Source organism: Tauraco erythrolophus, chromosome 6, assembly GCF_009769465.1.
Source record: "Tauraco erythrolophus isolate bTauEry1 chromosome 6, bTauEry1.pri, whole genome shotgun sequence".
NCBI lineage: Eukaryota > Metazoa > Chordata > Aves > Musophagiformes > Musophagidae > Tauraco > Tauraco erythrolophus.
Window position 1 is genome coordinate 55,526,734 of NC_141470.1, and position 21,799 is coordinate 55,548,532.

At 44.8% G+C, this 21,799-nt stretch overlaps 1 protein-coding gene across 1 annotated transcript in view; it reads left to right on the plus strand.

Moving 5' to 3' along the window:
• Positions 1-21,799, plus strand: part of RIN3 (Ras and Rab interactor 3) — a 50,284-nt gene that overhangs the window by 17,644 nt on the left and 10,841 nt on the right. Inside the window, exons 4-7 of the mRNA XM_009983658.2 lie at positions 5,371-5,443; positions 8,257-8,348; positions 12,913-14,397; positions 16,828-17,136. Coding sequence (XP_009981960.2) covers positions 5,371-5,443; positions 8,257-8,348; positions 12,913-14,397; positions 16,828-17,136 — 1,959 coding nt within the window. The remainder of the gene's footprint in view (positions 1-5,370; positions 5,444-8,256; positions 8,349-12,912; positions 14,398-16,827; positions 17,137-21,799) is intronic.

A 21,799-nucleotide genomic window follows, 5' to 3' on the forward strand; every position in this document is an offset into this window, starting at 1 on the left:
CCTTTGTGGCTCTTAGGTGTGAGGACAGTCCTTTTTCTTAGCACCGGGATACACACATAGTACACAGGAAAACAGTCCACTCTACCGAGTATCCCCTCCACCCAGCCCCAGCCTGAGAAGGGTGCAAAAGCCTGTGTTTTGCATCTTCTTTAATGGCATTAATTTTGTTCTGCATAATACAATTATATCTTGTGAAAAACGTAGTTTAAAAATAGATTTCTCTTACACTCTAGACCCAAGCTCATTAACACTTCATCACTTTCATAATTCATTAGTTTCAATTTCCCAGGAACTGCCACCAGCAGGGATTTTTTTTCGTCATGGCCAGAAAGATTAAACTCTGTAGGAAACCATAAAATTGAAATCCTGTGAGAAATCAGGAGTTGGATGCACAACAGAAGACTCTGGCAGAAGTCCAAACCAAGGAAGCTTCTGCTCTTCCTTGATGAGGGGCAAAACCAGAAATTACTGACAGTTTCATGAAAGAATCACTAGGAGAGACAAGAAAGACAAAACAGACCTGAGTTGCCCAAGATGGTATAGAACTGTGCAACGAGAAAGGATGCTACAGCTTAGATGGAAGAAGTAGAGTCATAAAATTACAGAAGAAATAGAAAGGCCTTGAGAAGAGAAAACAGATAAACAACAACAGTGCTTTACAAGAGCATAGCACTCGAAAGTCATACAGACCATCCAGAAAGTCATCAAAAAGTAATACAACAAAGTCAGGGACAGATCCTAGGAACTTTCAAACAGAGCTGTTGTAGAAAGACAGTGTAAACATGCAAGGACTTCTACCAAGGTAATCTAAATTTTCCTTTATCCTGCTGAAGCTCTTTCTTTTAATACCACCACCAGACTAGTGCATGACTAAGGGCATGTGCTCAGGGAACTGAAGCAATAACCTGAAGGAATTACATCATGCTTTCACACATCTCTGCAGAGCACGGCAGGTGTGACGAGCACAGTGTATCGTGACAAACGCAACAACCTCAGCACCGGGGTTACAGTAGTCACTGCAGTTCTCTATTGCAATACCCAGGGCTCATTCCCCAGGAACAGGAAACTGCTAACCTGGCCTGAGCAACAGCTAGGAAGCATCTGGAAGTAGGAAAGTCGGTAACCTCTGCTTTGGAGTGATGTCACCTTCATAGCGAGTAAAGGGCTGAGGGTAGCAGAACAGCAGCAAAGCTGGCCAGTGCTGCTTACTGCAAAGGTCAGTGGGGAAGCAAGGTCATGGCGACTGTGGTATCAAGCCTGAGACTTATATCAAAGGAGGGAGACACCGAGAGGTCTGGTTAGGAGACTGTGGAGTTATAATCTTAAATCTTAAAATAGAAATAGAAAAGAGGAATCATTCCCATGATGACAAATCTCTCAGTTTGCCAAAATCTGAAAAGATAAGAGCATGTCAAGCACATCCAAGCAGGACTTCTGAGGATGGTTGTGTTCTCAGTAGTCCTCTGTCAACACAACTGCTGCAGAATATCTTTGAATTCAGATGTCTCCAAAGCATTACACAGATGTCAAAAACAGTGAATAGGACTAACAGTGCCATTAGAGAAGAAGAAGCTGAAGTAATTGGGTCCCGTGAGCCTATGTAAGCAGTAAGAAGATGGAAGTCATGGTGGCTTGTCCATGTGACCAGAACAACAGGGCTAGCAAACACGATTCTGTGGGGAAAAATCGAAAAGGAAAGGAAAGCAGAATGTCCAGGGACAGCGTGACTCAAAAACATCAGTATCTGGATGGAGAAATGATGGGGAGATCTAAAGAGTAAAGAAACATGAAGACAGATTCCAGTCAGTGTCTAAAGATGATGCTCTTCAGAGCATGTTGAGGTAGTAAAGGGACAGATGAGACAATCATAAATATTTATAGCAGTTCATAACCCGACTGTCCTGTTCATTGATTGAGTTGCGCAAAGGACTCAGAGTTCAGTCAACAGTGAACGACTAATTCATGTTACTAATGCTTCCATCACCCATACAAAATTTTTCAGTTAATTCTGATACCTTTGTTTCAGACTGCTCAAAATTTTCCATGGATCTACACATTTCCCCTTTTATTTCCTGAAGGTGACTTTTGCCTGTGGGCTTCTAAATATCAGGTAAAACTCAATATGCTGTGACAATCTGTTTGGCTCACAGAACCCAGCCTCTTTTTGCTGTTGCTTTTGATCATACTCTTGACATCCTGCCACTGTTCTGGTGAGATGCAGAGATTTCCTTGCTTTTGGGGTGTCTTGAGGGTAGTTTTATGAGCCCAAGAAAGGTGAATTTTGTGTCTGCAGTTTTCAGCAGAATTACAGCAGTCTGGCAGAAAAGTATCTGTTTGTAGCTTTTGCAAAAGTCGTGAGTTCCTATAAATTGCAACATCATGATCCCTCCCTGAGCAGCAGTGCTCATGTCAGTGAAATGTCCCCAGCTACCCACAGCACATCCACAGCCAGGGAAAAGCACATTTTCCTGAGTGTCTTCTCAGAGCAGGATGCCTTGAGGGCAGTAATGTCACTGGTGTAGAGATATGTTGTCCCCAACAGTCAGCAGAGCCCTTTTAGCTGTACCAACTTGCTATTTTCTGCAAGCTGTTTTCTGCAAGTTATATTATTCTTTCCAAGAATCAGAAACATGCAGCAGGACCCACTTAATGGTCTCCACCAGCGAATGATAACCATTCCCACAAGGGATGTTCTTATAGCAAACCCACCTTCTGCCACCCGAGAGCAAAGCGGTCAGGCAGCGCTGCTTATCAGTGATGCCGGCTGGTGGTCGGCAGGCATCTAGATAAGAACAGCTTAAGGAAAAAGTGTTACAGTTCTTCTCAATTAAGACCTTCCCCACAGGAGATCGCAAGGCTTTCCCCATGGGTGCTGTGCTGGGAGTAGTTCCCGGTGTCCATCGTAGCCCTGAGCAGGCTGCTTGACACCATCATTGTTCAGAATAAATTTTGTGTAAGGTGCTGGCCCTGATGGTGCTAGTGCCTTCAGTAGTGATTCATCTACAGCAGTGTTTTTCTATTCTTACTTGTTTGCAGGCCACCCAAAAATGTCCCAGCATAGCTGTGGGTCTCTCTATGATGAATTCCAGCCTGCTGACAAATGTGCTGGATTTTGTTACCTCCTATGACCTCTCAGAGCAGACCAGGGACAGTCCAGCTTCTATATACCACCTGCTGAAAACTCCTGTCCTTAAACTCCAGCAGCTTTTGTATCTAGACTACTTTAGCTATATCATTCTTGGTGATTTGTGGTGTTGTGTGCTATTTAACCATATATGGGAGACAGAGTAGCTGTACGGTGACAAGGCACTTCTATGTGGATACTCCTGACACTGAGGGGTTCGAACTAGTGGTTTTTTGTACAAAATTCAAGCTCCCAAGAGGCAGACCTTCCTGGCACAGGAACAATAATTAGTCTCAATCCAAGCGATCTGCTCATGTCTGTAAACATGTACAAGGTGCAGCCTGCTTTCCTATGTACACCTGCAACTCGGGATGCCAAAGTGAACATGTGGTTCCTAACAGAAAAAAAGTCCTTAAATTTCCACGTTATCTGCACAAAGGGCTTTATTTAATTGCTGGAGATTTGAGTGAGTTCAGACTCTTGGGTTTTGGTTAATTCTCTGGAACAGCACTGGGGTTTGTCTTTATTTTTGTTTCCTGTGTCAGAGCTGCAAAGCAGATGGATTTCAAACTATAGAAATTCTTCATGGTAGATGTTTAATAAAAATCCCTGACTAAGACATGATTCTTACTAAAGAAGAAAAAAAACTTGCTGAACATTTATTTTTCCAGTTGTGGGAGAAAAGTAAGGAAAGAGGATTGTTTTGCTTGAAGTATGTTTTAAATTCCACATTGCCATCTGGTATCAGTGCACACACCAAAGTTGATGTGTTTGTGCTGATCCAACGTAAATTGATGACTTCTGAGAATTACAGAGCCTTTGCCTCTTTAAAAAAATGCCTACTTTGGTGTATTCAACCCAAAGTAGCAATCTGCAGGGCCTGGGCTAGAAGAGAGGGAAAAGTAAAAAGAGGAAATGGCTCTTTCGGGGAATGAGCTGTGAAGCTGAACAAGAGACAAGCTTTAGCATTTCCTTCCCGTGGGATTCTCAGATGGCTGAAGAGCATGAGCCAGTGCATGGAGCCGGGGGAGAGGAGAGCCAGGTGGATGTCTCCCTCCCACAGGTGCTGGAGGCCCTGCTTTGTAGGAGAACTGATAACCAGGCAGGCAGGGCAAGGAGCTGGAGACGTTTCACAGGGCCATGACTCATGGCAGCCCGAGGAGGCTGAATCATGATAGCTGAGCTTCATGGCCACAGCTCTGAACTGTGGCCTAGAAAACAGAGTGAAGGAAGATGCGGAGCAGCCGTGGGCACCACTACATGGGTGTGAGCTGGTGCTGCTCCCCAAGGACTCCTGGGGTGCTCCTGCCACAGGACAAGTGCAGCGCTGAGGCTCCAGTTCTGCACCACCAGTAACTGGGCATTTTTGAGAAACCACAGCAGATTTCTTTAAACTTGTCAATCTGTTTGTGATGGTGTGTTGTGTACATACAAGCACAGACAATTTGTGAGACTATAAAGCTGATGCCCAGATGGACACTTTTCTCCTGCAGATCTGTCTCTTTCTCTCTGCCCGGGGTTATCGGTCAATGTGAAATTTTCTCCATTGGCTGCTGATTTTTTTCTAGCTTAGCAGCCAAAAGCTCTATAATAACATGAGAAATTTGGACTACACAATGCCATAGCATGCTGTTATAAGGGAGATCACCTTAAAGAACTCTGCAATGTGGTGTAGATTGTATTTTGCCACTTAAAGGAAAGTGCTGTTGCTGTGTAACACAATGGTAGGGAGAAGACAGGGGAGATACAAATAGACTTTGCTCACATTGCCTGCGTGACCCAGGTCAGAGCCCACACACATAGTAATGAAACAGTTCTTTCTATGTTTTTAGCTTCAAAGCACTTTGTCCATCCAGATCAAACCAGATTCCAGCATGGAGAGTCACAAGGTCAGCCCCACTTGTACTGTGGATCTGCACATCCTTAGAGATAGATGGGCTTGTAATGAAAACTTTGGCTGTGACTAGGGTTTTTTTCTTCACGTTGTTTCTATTACTGTCATGACACTCTGATATCTTGAGCTAACCATTCAGAAAGCCAGGGTGAGACATTTCTTCTCTAGTGTTTCCCTGAAGAATCTCATTGTGTTTGGTGGTCTGAAGCCAGTTCTTTATGCTTCTGCATATTAGTCCATGCAAATACTGAACAATCACAGAATACAAGATGTGTGAGCCAAACCCACCAGCTTTTTTAACCATACAGCTCAAAGAAAACAGTTGCTGACTGTCTTTTTTGTCTTTCATCAGTCCTGTACCTGGAAGGATCTGTCCTTGTATTTGAGGATGTCTTCAAACTGGTTGCCTTCTACTGCGTCAGCAGGTGAGTTGGATTCATCACTTCCACGGAGGAGTTGCTTCACTCTCCTCTCTGGACTGCCTTTCCCCAGCATACAGTCACAGCACAGGCCCAGCTGTTCCCTTTGGTTTCCTCTAACCTGCCAGATCAGGAGGTATTTCGGATGCTACTATCTACAATGGGGCCAGATCACCCTGTTTCTAGCCTGGCACACCATAACCACAACTGCCCCTGAAGCTGGAAGCTTTGTCTGAGGAAGGCACATACGGCTGCACCCACAAAGGACTGAGGCACAGGACTGGGGCTGGCAGGGCAGGGAGGAAGAAGGTTGCCGGATTAAGCATCTCTTATTAAAAGCAGCTTTAAGCATCCACACACAACTGGCAGCTAATTAGCAAACCTGCTAGCGGACTGTTGCCTGCGGGAGACTCAGAGCACTTAGTCACCTATGAGGAATCTGTCAAGAAGAGTAGTCCTGAAACAACTTCTGTTCTTTAGCCAAAATTTAAAAATAAAGTGATAAAGAACAGACCTTGGTTGTTTGCTCAGCACAGAAATACCAAACATAGTAGGCACAGAGATGGGAAAGACCTGTAAGGTCATTTTCATTAGAGTAAGGTTTGATCAGCAGCTGATGAGTCCCTCTGTGTAATTAAACCTGTGTGTCTGCAATCTCCTCTAATCTGTGCACTTGTGCTGAGCACACTACAGTGATACCCCCACAACCTTCTCACACCATTGCTGCTGCAGCAGGCCTGGTTTTGAGTTGGATGTGAACTTTGGACCTTGCTTACATAAACTTAGATGACTCTGAAAGTAGTTATTTCCATTTAAGAGAGGAAAGCAGATTCAGGGTATGTTTACAAGGCAGTTGTGTTAGTGACTTGGTTAGGTCACATAGTAGGAAAAGTCTATCTATGGTATGGTACAGCATGCTGCAGCTTGCCCAGCCAGCAATATTGGCACTATTTTGGGGGCTGCTTCTGCAGCCAGCTGAGTTCAACGCTGCTGGGCCAAAACTCCTGCCCACACGCAAGGGACCGTGCTGTCTCACCCCATCAATGAAAACACTTTTAGTCATCTAGATGTGTATAGACTCTATAGAATGGGCATAAATTAATCCCTGGCTGCCTATAAAGATTTCTGTCCTATCAAAGGAGCAAAGAAGAGCCCAAACGTGGACAAGAATTGGGCACTTCCAGTCAAATGGGTGGTGGAAGGAAAATCTGCTTGCTTCTGCTTTCCTGCAAAAAGGATCTTGGCTTAAAAAAAAGAGTCTCAGAAAGACAGAAAAGCTTTTCTGTTAGTTCCTGTTATAGATGTTGCTTCTGAATGTCAAGTGCACATTCAGATGGTTCATATGATTTCTCAGGTGGCTGTCAAAAGACAAGGTAAATGGGGAATAATTTTCTGAAAGGAGCAGGTAATAAAAAGGCTCCTTAGGCACTGACCTACCATTTGCTGGAAGCTTGTAGGAGCTGTCCGTGATGGTGAGTGGAGAGGCCTGTTCTTAGGGCTGTAGTAAATAGTCATCTACAAATAGCTGGAAACAGCTTATCAGGGCTGACAGGCTCTTCTCAAAAGAAAGTTTGGCCTGGCTAGATTAGCTTAGATCACAAAAATAACACCAGTAGGTAACAGGTGACTTGGTGGTTTGTCTGTAAGCTCCTGCCCCACGAATAAAACCAGATTTTTTTTTTTCTCTTAGGGTAATGTCTTAGTGTTTCCTGATTTTAAGATGTGGTTTTTTTACCAAAAAAAAAAAAAGAAGGGAACTGCTTATGCATATAACAATAACAAACAAAGAAAGCAGAAGATCCATGGACCCTCTTCCTCTTTTAAACCTGATATCTGCCATGAAAAAAAAAACCCTCTGGGATCACGTCGGTTTATGTCAGACAATATGACAACAGAGAGCTCAGTGCTGCTCAGAGAACCCATGGAGTACAGAGTGCATCAGTAAGATATGTATCTGTTAATAAGGGCAAAAATAGTCCCCTGGCGTTCATCTGTCAGCAGATCAGTCCTCCCCAGGTCTGCAGTCACATGCATTTTTGGGCTGTGCATTTGTGCAGCTGAGAACACCTACTTATAATGGCAGCTCTTTCTAAAATCATTTCCTGCAGCTTGCAGAACATTTTGTCAAACTTTATAATGCTTAAAATGACCCTGTGCTGTTCCCTGCTACCTTTTAAAGACTATTGTTACTGGCTTTTCTAGTCCCTGTTAGAACACGAATCAAGGTAGGAACAGGTTTAGCCAATTGTCGTTGGCCAAGAAGCAAACCTGAACAGTTTGCCACCAGCCCAAGAGCTCCATTAAATTATTTAAGACTCAGGGTGTGTTTCAGCGAAACCCACTTACACTGATTTTTAAAAGAGGAAGCAGGGTGGGGAGAGAGGGATAAAGAGAAAGAAAAAGGACTGCAAATCCCCTCCACACCAAAAAGAATGGCTTTTCTAATGACAATAATTACCATTTGCAACACCTCCCTTTTCATGGGAAGGTGGTTCAACCCTTGTGGCCCGCCTTGTGAGAGGCGTTCCTGCTGTTTTGGGAGGAGGAAGCCAAGGTGCCGTGATTAAGCCCACGGCATAGCATGAAGCGTCGCAACAGGAACTGGTGATCTCTTGTGAAACCAGAACAACCCAGGCTGGCACAATGTCCACGATGACTTACTGGCCGTGAGATCTTCCTTTGACAACATCCAGGACTTTGCAGAACAGGGCTGAAATCGTGAGCCAATTCAATCATTAAAACCCACAGTAAAATCTGGAGTTCCCAACAATTGCATGGTTTGTTCTTTTGCTGGTTTTTCACTGTGTTTCTTTTTACAGGGATTTGCTGCCCTTCACTCTGAAGCTGCCACAAGCAATATTAGAAGCCAGTAGCTTTCAAGACCTTGAAATTATCTCTAGTCTGGGGATAGGTAAGTCCCTCAAAGCAGCCAGGGTTTCACTCAGACTTGTAAGAACCATGGTGCCTTGCACAGATACAACGCAACTGGTAGATAGATGAACTATTGTCTTCAGAATAGTTGAGGAGGTCTGAATGCAAGAGAGAAGATGTTTATGATCTTTATGTTTATAGAAGCACACTGCAAAAAAAGGCCACTTGCCTCTTTGGACATAAACCTCCACTTGGACTTTTGTGCAGGGCAGGGCCCTACAGTCTCACTGTATAAGCTGGGGCTTTCAAGAGCTGAAGCAGAGCACAGCCTTTCAGGATAGCTTACACACACTGGAAATAGCTGGCATCTGAGGTGTATGAAAAGAGGAAAACACCTTTGCAATTTCTCCTTCAGATATGTGGGGGCAATGCTGATAGAAGTGTGACATTTTTGAATTTTCGTGTTTCTGCTTCCTCTTGCAAGATTTCTAGTTGGTAAAGAAATGTATGGTGTTCCAGCATGTTCTTTCACCTCACACCAATCAGATACAAAAAGGAATGTTATTTTTAGTGACAGCATCAAACAAACGAATTTTAGATCAGATTACAGATTTGGGAAGTGCAGTTCTGTTAACTAAAGGACGTCTCCTTCCTATTCCTTCCCACTAAACACACTCCAATTGAGACAGCTATTACAGTTGGCAACTGCCTGTCGTGCTACTTTGCTGTTCAGTTTTCCCTCAGCTGTTGAAACCAGCCAAGCAATGCTGAAAGCTGAAGAGTGAGCTCACCTAGAGGTACTCAATAAAGCACGCTGGGGCTTTGGCGATCTATTTTTGGATCTTCTGCATTATACCTCCCAGAAGGCATGGGCAAGCCCCACTGGTTTCAGTTCAGGCAGCTTTGTTGAATTTGACCAGCAGATTTGCCTCTAACACTTTCAGCATCTTCTATTTTGACTATGTTCCAATTTGTCAAAGCATCCTTGAGTATGAGTGGCCAGGCAGCACTTATTGCTTAAATAAAGCTCCTTTGCAACTTGAGATAACAAATTGTAAACTTATTATTAATTTTATTATAAAAAGTGCAAACATTTGGATTAAAGCGTAAGTACTGTATCATGATTCTCTGACCTTCTGTCTAATTTGAGCCAGTAGAGGAGATCCTGACTCAAGCAATGGTCTCCAGCAGCTTCTGAAATGAAGGATTAACTAAAGCACAAGCACCAAAGCAATGTTGGTTGTAGTCATCTTCCTTTTCTCCTGTACACTGGTGATCATAAAAGTGATGATGCTTGCAGGTTTGCTTGCCACAGTACATTGTATGCCAGGAAAGTTTCTGACAACAGAAAAAAAACCCTGCTGTTGTGTAAAGATTTCCTGGGAAATTATGCTAGCTTCTTGGAGTGCCATGCTGTCTCAGTAAAGTCAAATAGGCTGAAGCAATGAGTTATGCTGCTAACTGCTTCCTGGAAAAAAATTTAAGGATACAAATGGGTACACAAACAGCAAATGCTGCCTGGAGTGTCACTCCCAAAGGAAAGGTAGCATTGTTTGAAATTCTAGTATGTTGGGTTTTATTTCTTTCAAAGTGATATATTTTTTGAGAGGGCAGAAGGGGGATGTCTACCTGCAAGCTGGATTGTCCCACAGAGGATCTGGCTGTTATGCATACTGTTAAAGAGGATGTACTGCAGGCCCTCTAGTCCTGACCTCACTGGTACAGAAGGCATTTTAGCAGGAGAATTAGCATGACTGCACTGCACAAAGAGCACATACCATCGTAGACATGCCCATGTCTCAAAGAACTGCGTAATTACCCCCTGCAGAGTGTAGCTAAGGGAAGAGCCAGAACTGCAACGGGAGGTGATCAAACCACCTTTCCTGCTGTATGAGACAGTGTGGCTAGGCTGGGAAACACCCTCTCTGATGCAGCTGTGTAAGCCTTGGTAAGACCTTGGTAAGACTCACCTGGTCCTTCACAGCCTGGGTGGAGCACTGCATTTTCATCCCAGTGTCTTATTTTGACCACTACTGAGAAATGAAAAACAACTTCCCTTTTGTGGATTGGTTTACTCACCATTTCCTCAGCCCATGAGACTCCACAGCATTATATTCTGACTTAACCAAGCAACTTCCACGGTCCTGCATTTGCTGATAGCCAGTAGAGTTGGAGCATTTAAAGGAAATTGTAGTCCGGACAGTCTCAGACCTGAGGCAGCTGGGAACGTGACGCTGTTATATGTAGTTGCATCTGCACGTCTATTCCTGAATTCCATCGTCAAGAGTGCTGCTGTTCCTGGCAGCACTTTTATTTTAAGCTTCTCTGTTCTCCTCCCTCTCATGGTAGGAAATCAGAGAATGAAACTTTCTAACCTAAGAAAACATGCTGACATGCCTCTGAAGTCGAATTAGCTGTGGACAGTAGCCTAGTCTGCGAGAGGCTAAACGGGCAATTTTAGCCTGATGGGAATGGACAGACTTTTAGTTCACCAGTGCGTAGCTTGCTCTGGGGCTGTTACCCAAATGCGTGGTGAGAGGGAGCGAGGGGCAGCAAGGAGTCAGCCTGCCCGTCCCGCCATGTCCTGCCCTGCCCGCAGCACCTGCACCTGCAGCAGGGAAGGGGACAGTCCCTGTCCCTGGGGCAGCCGGCTGCGCCCCAGGGGACCACATGGCTGGCAGAAGGCTCAGGGCAATGAGGGGGAAAGGCAGAGCCCTACTGAGGACAGGTCATGGCAGTGGCAGAAAGAAGATGGCTTTGCCAGCAATGGCGTGGAGCTGGCTGTGAGCGGGAGGCCGTGAAAAGTCACGGCTGCACCAGGGAGCAGAAGAGGAAGAAGTGGCCTGTCTTTGGGGACGCAGCAGGCAAGGGAGAGATTTTATCTGAATGTGTTTCACCCTTGAGTTCTGCGTTGGCTTTAGCTGAAGAGTTTCTTTGCTCTGTTTCAAATTCTGCTATGACCTTTCTAACTAGAAGCCCCTTTGAGTTTTTCTGAGGTGCTGGTTTTTAGGAAGAGGCACAGGCAGACCCTGCCAAAGATTTGGCCAGCTCAGCCCTGCGCCTCCTTCTCTGTGATGAGCTGGGGGCTACGCTGGTGCAGCCAACAGGAGAACAGGGCCCTGGCAAGGCACAGCTGAAGGCACCATCCTTCCATGTGCTTAGCACTGAGGGTCGTTCCACACATGTGCAGCCCCATCCATTCCCTCTTGGGCCTGGCACATGATGTTTTTGCAGTGAGACAGGCCTGACACCAAGCACAGGGCAGGGTTCAGGCGCTGTATGGCAGTCCTGTTCGCGTCCCCTGTAAGTCCACCCAGAAGAGTGTGCCATCAGTGTCAGCTCTGTATCCAGGGGCCAAGCACGCTGAAAGAGTTACTTAGTTATCTGCATCTTTGTGTTTCTAGGATTTCCCATCTTCCCCTTGTTCCTAAATCTGTGGGCATCTATAGAATCCTCACCTAGTGAATACCCTGAGAGGTTTATACCCTCTTCCTTGGTCAGAACACATGGGGTTTGCAGGATCCTGTTTCCTGATGCTTCCAGTAGTGGACCCTGGATTAGCAGTTCTAAGAGTGATTAAAAGCAATCAGACTGGCAAGGCAAGCAGGTTTGAAAACTCACCTCTGGGGTAAGGGAAAAAAGTCAAATGTGATACTGAACTTATTCAAAAGATGTATGACTGCTTTGTAATTTTTTTAAACAAGTTAGTCAAAGAAAAATTCTAGTAAGAGGTTTGTGACACACAGAAATGACTACTTGCATCTGAAACACCATCTTCCTTTTCCAGTCACAGCTGATTCCCCTGAAGTACTTAGCTATTCTTTAGTCCTTCAGTATACAACCTGCCTGTGTACACAGTCTTTGGCACCATCTTTCCTCTCTTTCACCTGCAGGCAGGCAGTCTCAAGGCAAGGTGCAAAACAGAGAGTATGCATGGCTATGGAAAATCATCATCCAGAGCTATAGACATTAATGGTAAATTTAATCTGTGGAAGGTATTTAAAATCACATGTTTCCAGACTGGTTGTACTGGAAAGCAGGATCAGACTTCGGTGTAGAACAAACTGCCACATGAGCTTGCTGCATAGTAGGGTCATCTTCATCTGATGTCTCTTGCACTCCTGGTGCACATTGGATCCAGGCTGTATATCTCAGTCCTACACCTTCCCATGGTCAGCAAAAGGGAGACAGCACTTGCCTGGGATCTTCACACCCTCACCTCAGGTATCCACAGCTATTTACATTTGGAGGGCAGTGGTCACTGAACATAGCCCCTTTTCATAATCGTTCATATTTGTTACTTGTACCTTCCTTCTCACACTGCATAGGCTGCACAGCATTAACAGTTTTCACTAGATGAGTGTCCTAAAATTGGCAAGAAAGAGGTTTCTGGTGAAGCTTCTGAGCTTCTCCCCTGGCTTGAAGCATCTCATACACATACAACAGGCAACTCTTTCTTCACACTGTTTTGTTCAGAGGTGTGAAAACTTGTGTACCATTTCTTTTAACAAAAAGTAGGACTTCTACATACTGATAGCTGCTAAAATTCTCTCAGAGCCTTTTCTCATTCTTCGTTTATTTCTTTCTTTGTTTATTTTGGACAGATTTCTGGGATTCCTCCTTAAACCACAGAAGAAGAGAGGAGTTATCCCACCCTGCAAAAGACATTGCTTTCATTACTGCCCAGGCAGACAGTTTAAGATCTACCCAATGTTTTGCAAGTAGCACAAACCACTGCTCATGTGAAATTGAGTTGTCAATAGGAAATGACAGGCTGTGGTTCGTGAATCCTATTTTTATAGAAGAGTGCAGTAATCCTTTTCCTCCAGATGTACCTCCTCCTAAAAGCTATGCTGTGAGCACCAATCTGTCCCCTGCCACCACGATCACTGAAAGGAAGTCTCCCCGCCGTCCCCCTCCACCTCCACCTTCTCACGCTCCTGTTCAGAAATCTTCTCTGAAGCTCCTGCAAGGTCCCATGACTGCCTGTGAAGAAAATGAGCTGTTTCTTCAGCCACTAGGAAAGAGCATCAAGGAAATGAAAATTGAGGGTGGTGACAACAAAGAAGAAGAAGGGAAGCAGAGCTGCTCAGTCAACGAGCCCTCGGCAGTGAGCCCCAAGAAGGGCTCCCAGCCCTCTGTTCCTCCACGGAGGCGGTTGTGTGAGAGGACCTTGGAAGAGAGCTGTGCGGGTAAGCCTGGAAGTTGTGAAACGCTGAAAGGGGAACGGACAGAAGAAAAACAAGACACAAGTACAGAGAGCAGAGATAAAAGATCGCTGTGCAAAAAGGCTGCAGAAATGCCTGGGGAGGTTCCTGAAAGAGCTGTATCACAGTTTCAGGAGACAAAGCCTGAACCTGTGGAGAAGAAGGAGGACATGCCTGAGATACAAAGCAATGCCATTGAGAAAGGAAAGACACCTCCTATCCCACCACCGAGAAGGAAGAGGCTTTCCCAGGTACCGAGGATTTCCAGCTCCTGCCAGTCAATGCAAAGAACAGTGGCAGAGATGGCCACAGCCACGGAACAGGCTCTGGGCAAAAGCAGCTCAGCCACAGTGGCAGGTGATGCCACTTGCACACGCACCAAGACTGAACCGGGACATAGCTGCAAATCTGCCAGCTCAGCTGAACTGAAAGGTTCACACTCCTCCTTGGAGGGCCCAGGAGGCAGCGTCGTGGCTCAGGCATCAGCGTCTGAGCCAGACTCCTACTCCACCAGCAGCACAGAGGATGACCTGGAGATGCTGAGTAGTTCATCTGGTAAAAAGACACGCTCCATGATCTTGAATAAGGCCAAGAACAGGCTGTCCTTTGTGAGCCTGTCCAATGTCTTCACAGTCTTTTTGTCTAGTGACAGGAAGCTGCAAAAGAAGATAGTGGAGTTGGCACAGGACAAGGATTCGTACTTTGGCAACCTGGTGCGGGACTACAGAGTGTACAGTTTAGAGATGATGGCAAAGCAGAGCTCCAGCACAGAGATGCTACAAGAAATCCGGATGATGATGACGCAGCTGAAGAGTTACTTAGTGCAGAGCACCGAGTTGAAATCTCTGATAGACCCAACCTCCTACACCGAGGAACAGTTAGGTAAGCGACTCTGCTTTACTCATCCTTGGGCAGTATTTGGAAAGGTGAGGAGGGAGACAGGATCATGCAGACACAGGTTCTGCTTTACAGAATTATAAACCATCTCCTAAAAGCTGAGGGGTGCAAATTGAAGTCTACTCTGTGGTTGCCAGCACTTGGAGGAGCAGCTCTAAAAACAGTGAGACCAATGGAGGGGAAAATCCCATTATGAATGTTTTAAAGGGAAGAGTTTAAGTAGAAGAGATGTGTGTTTGAGTGTGAGAGACATCTATGTATGTATATCTGCATATGCGTATGCACGCATACAAATATGAGTGTGTGTGTACATATGTAGACATAGGCATCCACACAGAGCTGTGTTCACTGGAAACACAAAAGGGCCAACCTCTCCTTGCACAGCTGGGCTCCCCATGGCCTTCCACGTCCACTGTCCACTGCCCCACAGTCTGCAGTGAGGATGCAGAACTCCCTGCATGTGGCAGCCAGATCAGAGGTCAGTCACTGTCTTACAAGGAGGGACAAGACTACAGTGATTTTGAGTGGCAGGGTGAAGGATTCACTTGATCACGCTCTGTGCTCCTCAGAGCTTGGAGACGTGGAAGAGCTGCCTGCTGTAAGACCACTGGCTCCAAAATGCAGCAATCACCTCTCTTTGCCACAAACACAGTTTGTCTTTAGGGGAAGAAAAATAGTATTTTTGGATGTTTAAAGGTGTTTTGTTGCTTCTCGATCAATATTCTGTGAAGGACTAATGTGCTACTTCCCTCCTCGCTAAGAAATGGACTGGCCTGTTTAATGTACATTCATGAGGGAATGTACAAAGAGCTGTAGGATTTTTTATCCCAGTCAAAGCCGTACAGTCAAAAAAAAGCATGCAGGCATGCACTCACATGCTCTTTTGACTGTTTCTTGAGGACCTGAGAACCAATGCAGAGCTATTTATGAGATCTCTAAGTTGGCTTAAAGCAAGCTGGGAGCTGGAAGACCCCCAAAACAGAACATGGCCACCCATAGAAATGACCAGGGATTCCAGGAGATCCTGCAACTCCATTATTAGGTGGGACCCAGCTACGTGATGAGCCAGGACCCAGAGGCACTCAGCTGCCAGTCTCAGCAGTCCCTGCTGATTTCTTTCTCACCCACAGCAAAGTTTTCACATGATCTTACACTCTCCCCAGCAGAGCAGACCTGCTGCCAGCCCCTTGCCATAGCTAGGAGAGGGGAGCTACAGTTTCCTTCCTCATGCACCTCATGTAATACCTGCCATTTTTGTCCAAATAACCCCTTTCTTTAAGGCAGAGGGTGTGTCAGCACATAGAAGTCTGTCTTGAATCTTGATTAGGGAAGGTGGAGAGGCAGAAAGAAGAAGTGCCCTTGTTCTGCTCCGTAGAGCTGTGTGTGTGCAAGGATCCCCACACCTTCACACAGACATGCCTGGTTAGATCTAGTTCTGTTCACCGGCAGTTCCTTAACAGGACGATATGGCCCAGCCAGCCTAGGGAGGAATGTCTTCCCCTGTGGAGGACAGGGATTCCCACCGTGGAAGATTTACCATTTGAATTTGTCCTGCTTCAGGCTGACTGATTCTCTGGATTCTTTAAAATAGTTGCATTTTCTATATGTAAACATTTCTGCCCTCTAATTCATTCCTCACTGACTGAATGGATGAACTCTTGCAGGTGACTTTTTTGCCTCCATGCAGGGGTGACAAGAGGATCCCTTGCAGTCCCTCTGGCTCTGCCTCTGGTTTCTTGGAGTCAGACAACAGACTTTCTCACAGTCTTACATGCTTCCTTGTGCCTCCTGCTAAGTATTAAGCAAATGCTCAACTGACACAGAGACTATTTCCTCATCCATAGGTGGCGTAAGAGGTGACTTAAGTGTTGGTAAGTTAGAGTCACTCGTGCAGTAAGGGAGCGAAACTTCTGACCAAATGTTGGTGTTTGCCTCTGAGCTGGTAGCTACAGCCCCTTTTCAATCAGAACAGGGATGAACAGGGCACTTTGAGGATGCAAATGATTTTGTCCCAAAGTGAATTATCTCAGACAGGTCAGAGGGAGATGTCAGAGGGGACATGAGATGAATCCCACCTGGGCATCTGTAAGGGCAAGGCTGTGAAAAGAAGAACAATTAGGTGAGGTTCCTCATCTCTTCCCAGAGCTAGGCAAAGACAGCAGGCTCTGCTGGTAGCAAGAGCTCTCCTACGACTCCAGTGGCAGAGACCGTGCGTTGACGTTCATCTCAAGCCTATCCAGGACTTCTGAAGGGCGTTGGCAATGAAAAGTTTACTTTCTAGGATGTAATTTCTGTTCCCTGCTCACAGTAGTGCATGAATAACCAACCACATGCTTCTGTAGGAGTTTTACGTGCACCTGTCCTACTGTGTTGATTGTTTATCATGGAGTTTTGTTTTCTCCCTTCTTTATGCAGAAGTGATTGCTGAGACGGCTTTGTACAAATGTGTACTGAAACCTTTAAAAGAAGCCATTGATTCTTACTTAAAAGAAATCCACAACAAAGACGGATCTTTACAGCAGCTAAAAGAGAACCAACTTGTGATACAAAACACGACTACCACTGACCTAGGCATCACAACCAGTGTACCTGAAACCGTTGTACTGGAAAAGATCCTTCACAAGTTCACAACCATGCACAAGGCCTACTCCCCAGAAAAGAAGATTGCCATCTTGCTGAAGTCCTGCAAACTCATCTATGACTCCATGGCTCAGGGAAACCCAGGTACAGCACTCCTACTGAAATGGAATCCCTCACTGGTCCTTCTCCATGTATCAAAGGAACAGGATTTATGATACAGTTGATGTGGTAATATTCAGATCAGAGTTAACAGTGATGGTTGATGTGTTTAGTATCAGCTCTCCACAGGATGTGTTCAGAATGGGCTGATTAGTGACTGTGAAGTTCTCTGCACTAATAACAGGTATAAGATGTCACCTGGTTAACTTTAAGCTCCATAATTCCAAAAAACAGATGTCTGTGAGTGTGTGTTTTATGGGTAATGTCCTTTTTGCACAGGTCTTCACATAGGTCTCCATGAATCCTCAGAGCTCTGTCCAAGCTTATAGCAGCTTAATGGTAGATTCTAGAAGTAGGTCTTTGGGAAAAGTCTCTTGATTTGGCAAAGTTTTGTCTAAATCGAGAAGGGGACATAGAGTGCTAGTACTGTTTGTTACTAATTCCTGATGGTCCAGTGAATTCCAAAAGCCACTACTATACTTCTTCAGTGTGAGGAAGTATGTGCTCCGACTACAAATATAACTTGGGCCTTAGGCCAACCACTAAATGCACATGACGAGCCCTTGGCCTGCAGACAGGATGCATTTTTGCAGATAGACCAGGAAGCCCCTTCCTCCAGGAATCTGCCTTACCAGTTTAAGAGCTTGCTTTGTATACCGGTGAGCTGATGACCAGCCATGCATAAATTTGAAGAGAAGCCAGATTTTAATTTGCAACAAGAACTCACAATCTCCAAAGGTGCTTTTAGCTGTTCTGCCTTATTTTGTACTGACAACAGCCTCGGAGCACTCATACAGGAATTGCTGTGTCCCCTACTCAGCCTCCCCTCAGGGTCATCCCTTGGACAGCGTGCAGCAAGGTTCAATGACCAAGCTAGACACATTAGCAGCAGAGCAAGCAGCCACCCCAGGGCTGAGCCTAAGCTGCAGGGTGGGTAGGACCTCTGACTGTCTTCAAGTGTTATAAGAAGATTTGAACACATGTAGGGGAATTTACTGTAACTTTGTTAAAACAGTTGTGCTGAGTTTGAGAGTGAATTTGGTACAGATCAAAGACTCGCATGCCTCGTTAAAAACCACATAGGAGACACGGTCTCCTTCCAATGCTGGTGGTACATTTCATATCTGTCACACCTCAGTTAGCTCAGGCCTGGAATTTCTCTGTTGCGGGAAATGCCATTGTGTCTTTTTATATAACAGAAATTAGAGGTCAGGGAAATAATTCAAAAAACCTACAAGTTTTAAAAGATTGACATTCATGAAATCAGAGGATTTCATTGTGGTTTGCTATGCCAAGCAAAACGCTTCATTTCAGCCATCTCAGCTGTTTTCTCGTGTTGAGTACTACTGTGAGCCGGGCGTAGGTTGGAAGCTGACTTCACCCCCGTGCGTCCAGTTCCCTCTCCAGTATATATGATCAGTGATGCGTATCTGGGGTCAGAAGGAAACTGGCCTGGCATTGAGGAAATGTACCCCAGAGAATTCAGACCAGAGAAAGAGGTTAAGGGAAGGAGAATGCTATAGTCTAACTCCCAGAAGACAGTGGAGTCGGAGAGAAACTGAGTGAAATGTCTTGTAGACCCACCTCGAAGTGAAATGTGTGAAACCTCTTCAACAGAATGAACTGACGCCAGATCACTTGATTTTCCACCTGGCAAAGACAAACGTTCAACAAACTGAAATATTTTTCTGACAGGGAATTCCCAGCTGGTGGTAGGCAGAAAAGCAAGACGCGGGCTGCTCAGACCAGACTTCACGGGGTAGGAATTCTCCTCCTGCTCTCTGCCTGCCTGGAGAGCCGCTGCCCAGGGCCCCTGCTGCTTTCGGCCAGCCCCGAGGCAGCGCGGTGCTCTTCACACAGGAAGAGCAGAGGCCATGCTCGACTTCCTGTGCAATAGTCTGTTCTTCTTTTAGCTCCTTTCACTCACTGCTGAATGTGAGAGTTTCTTCCTCTTCCAAGATCAGAGCAGGTGGAAAGCAAAACTAATCATTCCCTCTGCTGAAGGACCAAAATCAGTTTCCCTCTGTCAGAAAGGTTACCTGTTAACATGATAACTACTTGTGTTGTCTCGTTTAACTTGTAATTTGGCAGCTCAGGCCAGGTCTTTATTGACTTTAGGCTGACCATGGGATGAGCTGACCTGAGAATATGGTTTCTTGTCTTAAAGTGCAAATACCACCAAATCAAGCACCATTTTTTTCAGATCCATATGAAAACATATTATTTTTTAACATTTTGAGACCTATGTATAGCAGTCCAGGTTAGGCCAGGGTGTTCCAAGAGGTATCAGGTTTTCTTTAAAACAAGGGATAGGCATGCTCAGGAACATCTGTGCCTGTGTTAGTGCCCATCTACGCATGGCTGAAGGAGTCATGAAACTTTGAAGTCAGCCTATACTGACTCCATGCATATCAGGATCTTTTTGAGAAAGGGGAGTTCTCTGCTTTAATTGCAATTCATACTACATGACAAATCTACCTGAAAAATGGGCTATGATTGAACCTCCTGATACTTAGACTATGAACTGAACGGGTCAGATCCTCAGCTGATTTAAACTAACATTTCTCCCTCAAGTCGAAGGCAATCAACTTGTCGATCTGATTCATCACAAGGAATCAGGATAGCAAATTCAGAGTTTTTGTCAATACACCTTTTTCCCAACAGACCTCTGAGTACCACTACAAGATATAGATCTGTGTTGAAATAGGACTCATCTACAGCTACATCTAGCTGTAGGTGGCCACAGGTGGGCATCATGTCTAGCTTCTCATTATAGACACAGGGACTTAGTCGATGGAGTTCAGTTGATTCATCTGGCAAGATGTAGGTGTCTGTTGTAGGGTGAGATGACTCATGACAAACTCCACTGATTATATTGATTAGTTCATCACTGGGTATAAAAGGAGTTTAGGGGTACTGGGTCAGATGTTCACATGTACAGTGTAGGCAGTGGTATTAGTAAATGAATAGTCCTCAAAGGGACAACTATGATAGCATTGCAGTGTCTCACTGAACTTTTCCACATCGTGTGCAAACTTAAATAACAGCAACATATGCCTCCAAGAATGTAATCTATAACCTAAAAATATGTAACCTGCCTGCTAAAAATACTAGGAGTAGTTAGTAAGAATAATATGCATTAAAGGAATAGAAAAAGAAGAGTTTGGAAACCCAACTCAGACCCCACAAACTGGCTGGCATTTTTTGTGGCATTTTTTTATCTACGCACTAGAAAAAGTAAGAGGCAGGACTCACAGGGATCTGTAAGCTCCCAACTCTTGGACTGCTCCTACATTTGGAAAGCGTGCCCCAATACCCACAGGAAGAGTTGGGCACATAGCTGATTTATATAGAAGCACTGCAATCTTATATAGAAAAAACTTCTCATTATTTATATTTCAGAAATACCTTTACTCAGACAAAATGTCAAAGGCATATTGTGTGGTAGGAGTACAACGAGAATCTCTGCTTTTCACTCTGTCAAAAACACATGACAGTTGTGGAGTGATAAACAAGATGCAAATCTGCAATATGTGCAGTGTGTACTGGCAGTGGTGAGCCTGGAGCTCCCAGCCCTGTGCTACCTGGGAGCTGGCAATCCATAGAAGAGAAGTGATGGAAAAGCAAAAATAGAGCAGCAGTAGGCATTGGTTTATGAAGAAAAAGAGCATGAGACAAACAGGCCAAACTTGGTCAGTCCATGAGCGGGGCAGATCAGCTATGGAAAGTCTCCAAGCTTAAGCTGACAACTTGAAAGAGGGGGAGACTGCTTTCTAAGGAGATGCAAGAAGAATGAATAGAGGAACTCAATCATTTTTACTGGAACAGGTTGCCCAGAGAAGTTGTAGATGCCCCATCCCTGGAAGTGTTCAAGGCCAGGTTGGATGAGGCTTTGAGCAACCTGGTGTAGTGGAGGGTTTACCTGCCCATGGCAGGGAGCTTGGAACCAGATGTGCTTTGAGGTCCCTTCCAACCCAAACCATTCTATGATTCTATGATTCTATGATAATTTTCTTACTGCAATGTTTTTAACTTGTGGATTACCTAAGGTTGCGAAGTTTCATTTTTGGAGCATCTTTGAACTGCACAGGGAGCTGGAGCATATACTTCAAAAACAGTTCTGTACTGGTGATGGAGTTGAGTAGATGACTGGCCCTAAAACATCTGATTTAATAATTTCTATTGCGTAGTTTTGCATGGCTAATTCATAGTCTGCTTTTGGAAAAAGAGGATAGATAGGACATCTATTCTGCAGTTGACAAAGGCATGGACATGAAGCAGTGTGTGTTCAGTGGGATAGCTGAGCTTGTGAAAAGGAAACTGGCCTCAAATACTTCAGCAGCCAGTGTAGAATCAACGGTAGAAACTCCTAAAACTAAGTCACGTTGCTTATTATCACATCTCACTTCTGAGAAGGAAAATAAAGCTTTACATAATACTTTCACTATTTTATGTCTAGGAAGAAGATATTTGTATTTAAGTTACTGTTAATGAAGGGTGGTAGACTAGAGGTTATATCTTTTTTTCTGACTAGTGCAATTTCTACGTTTGAATTAAAGAGCTAGTTCAAATTTTTAAAGAGGAACAAATTCCTCTGATCTGTAAAACGTGTTTTTGAAATGTATTTGTGCTGCCTCCATGTATTAAC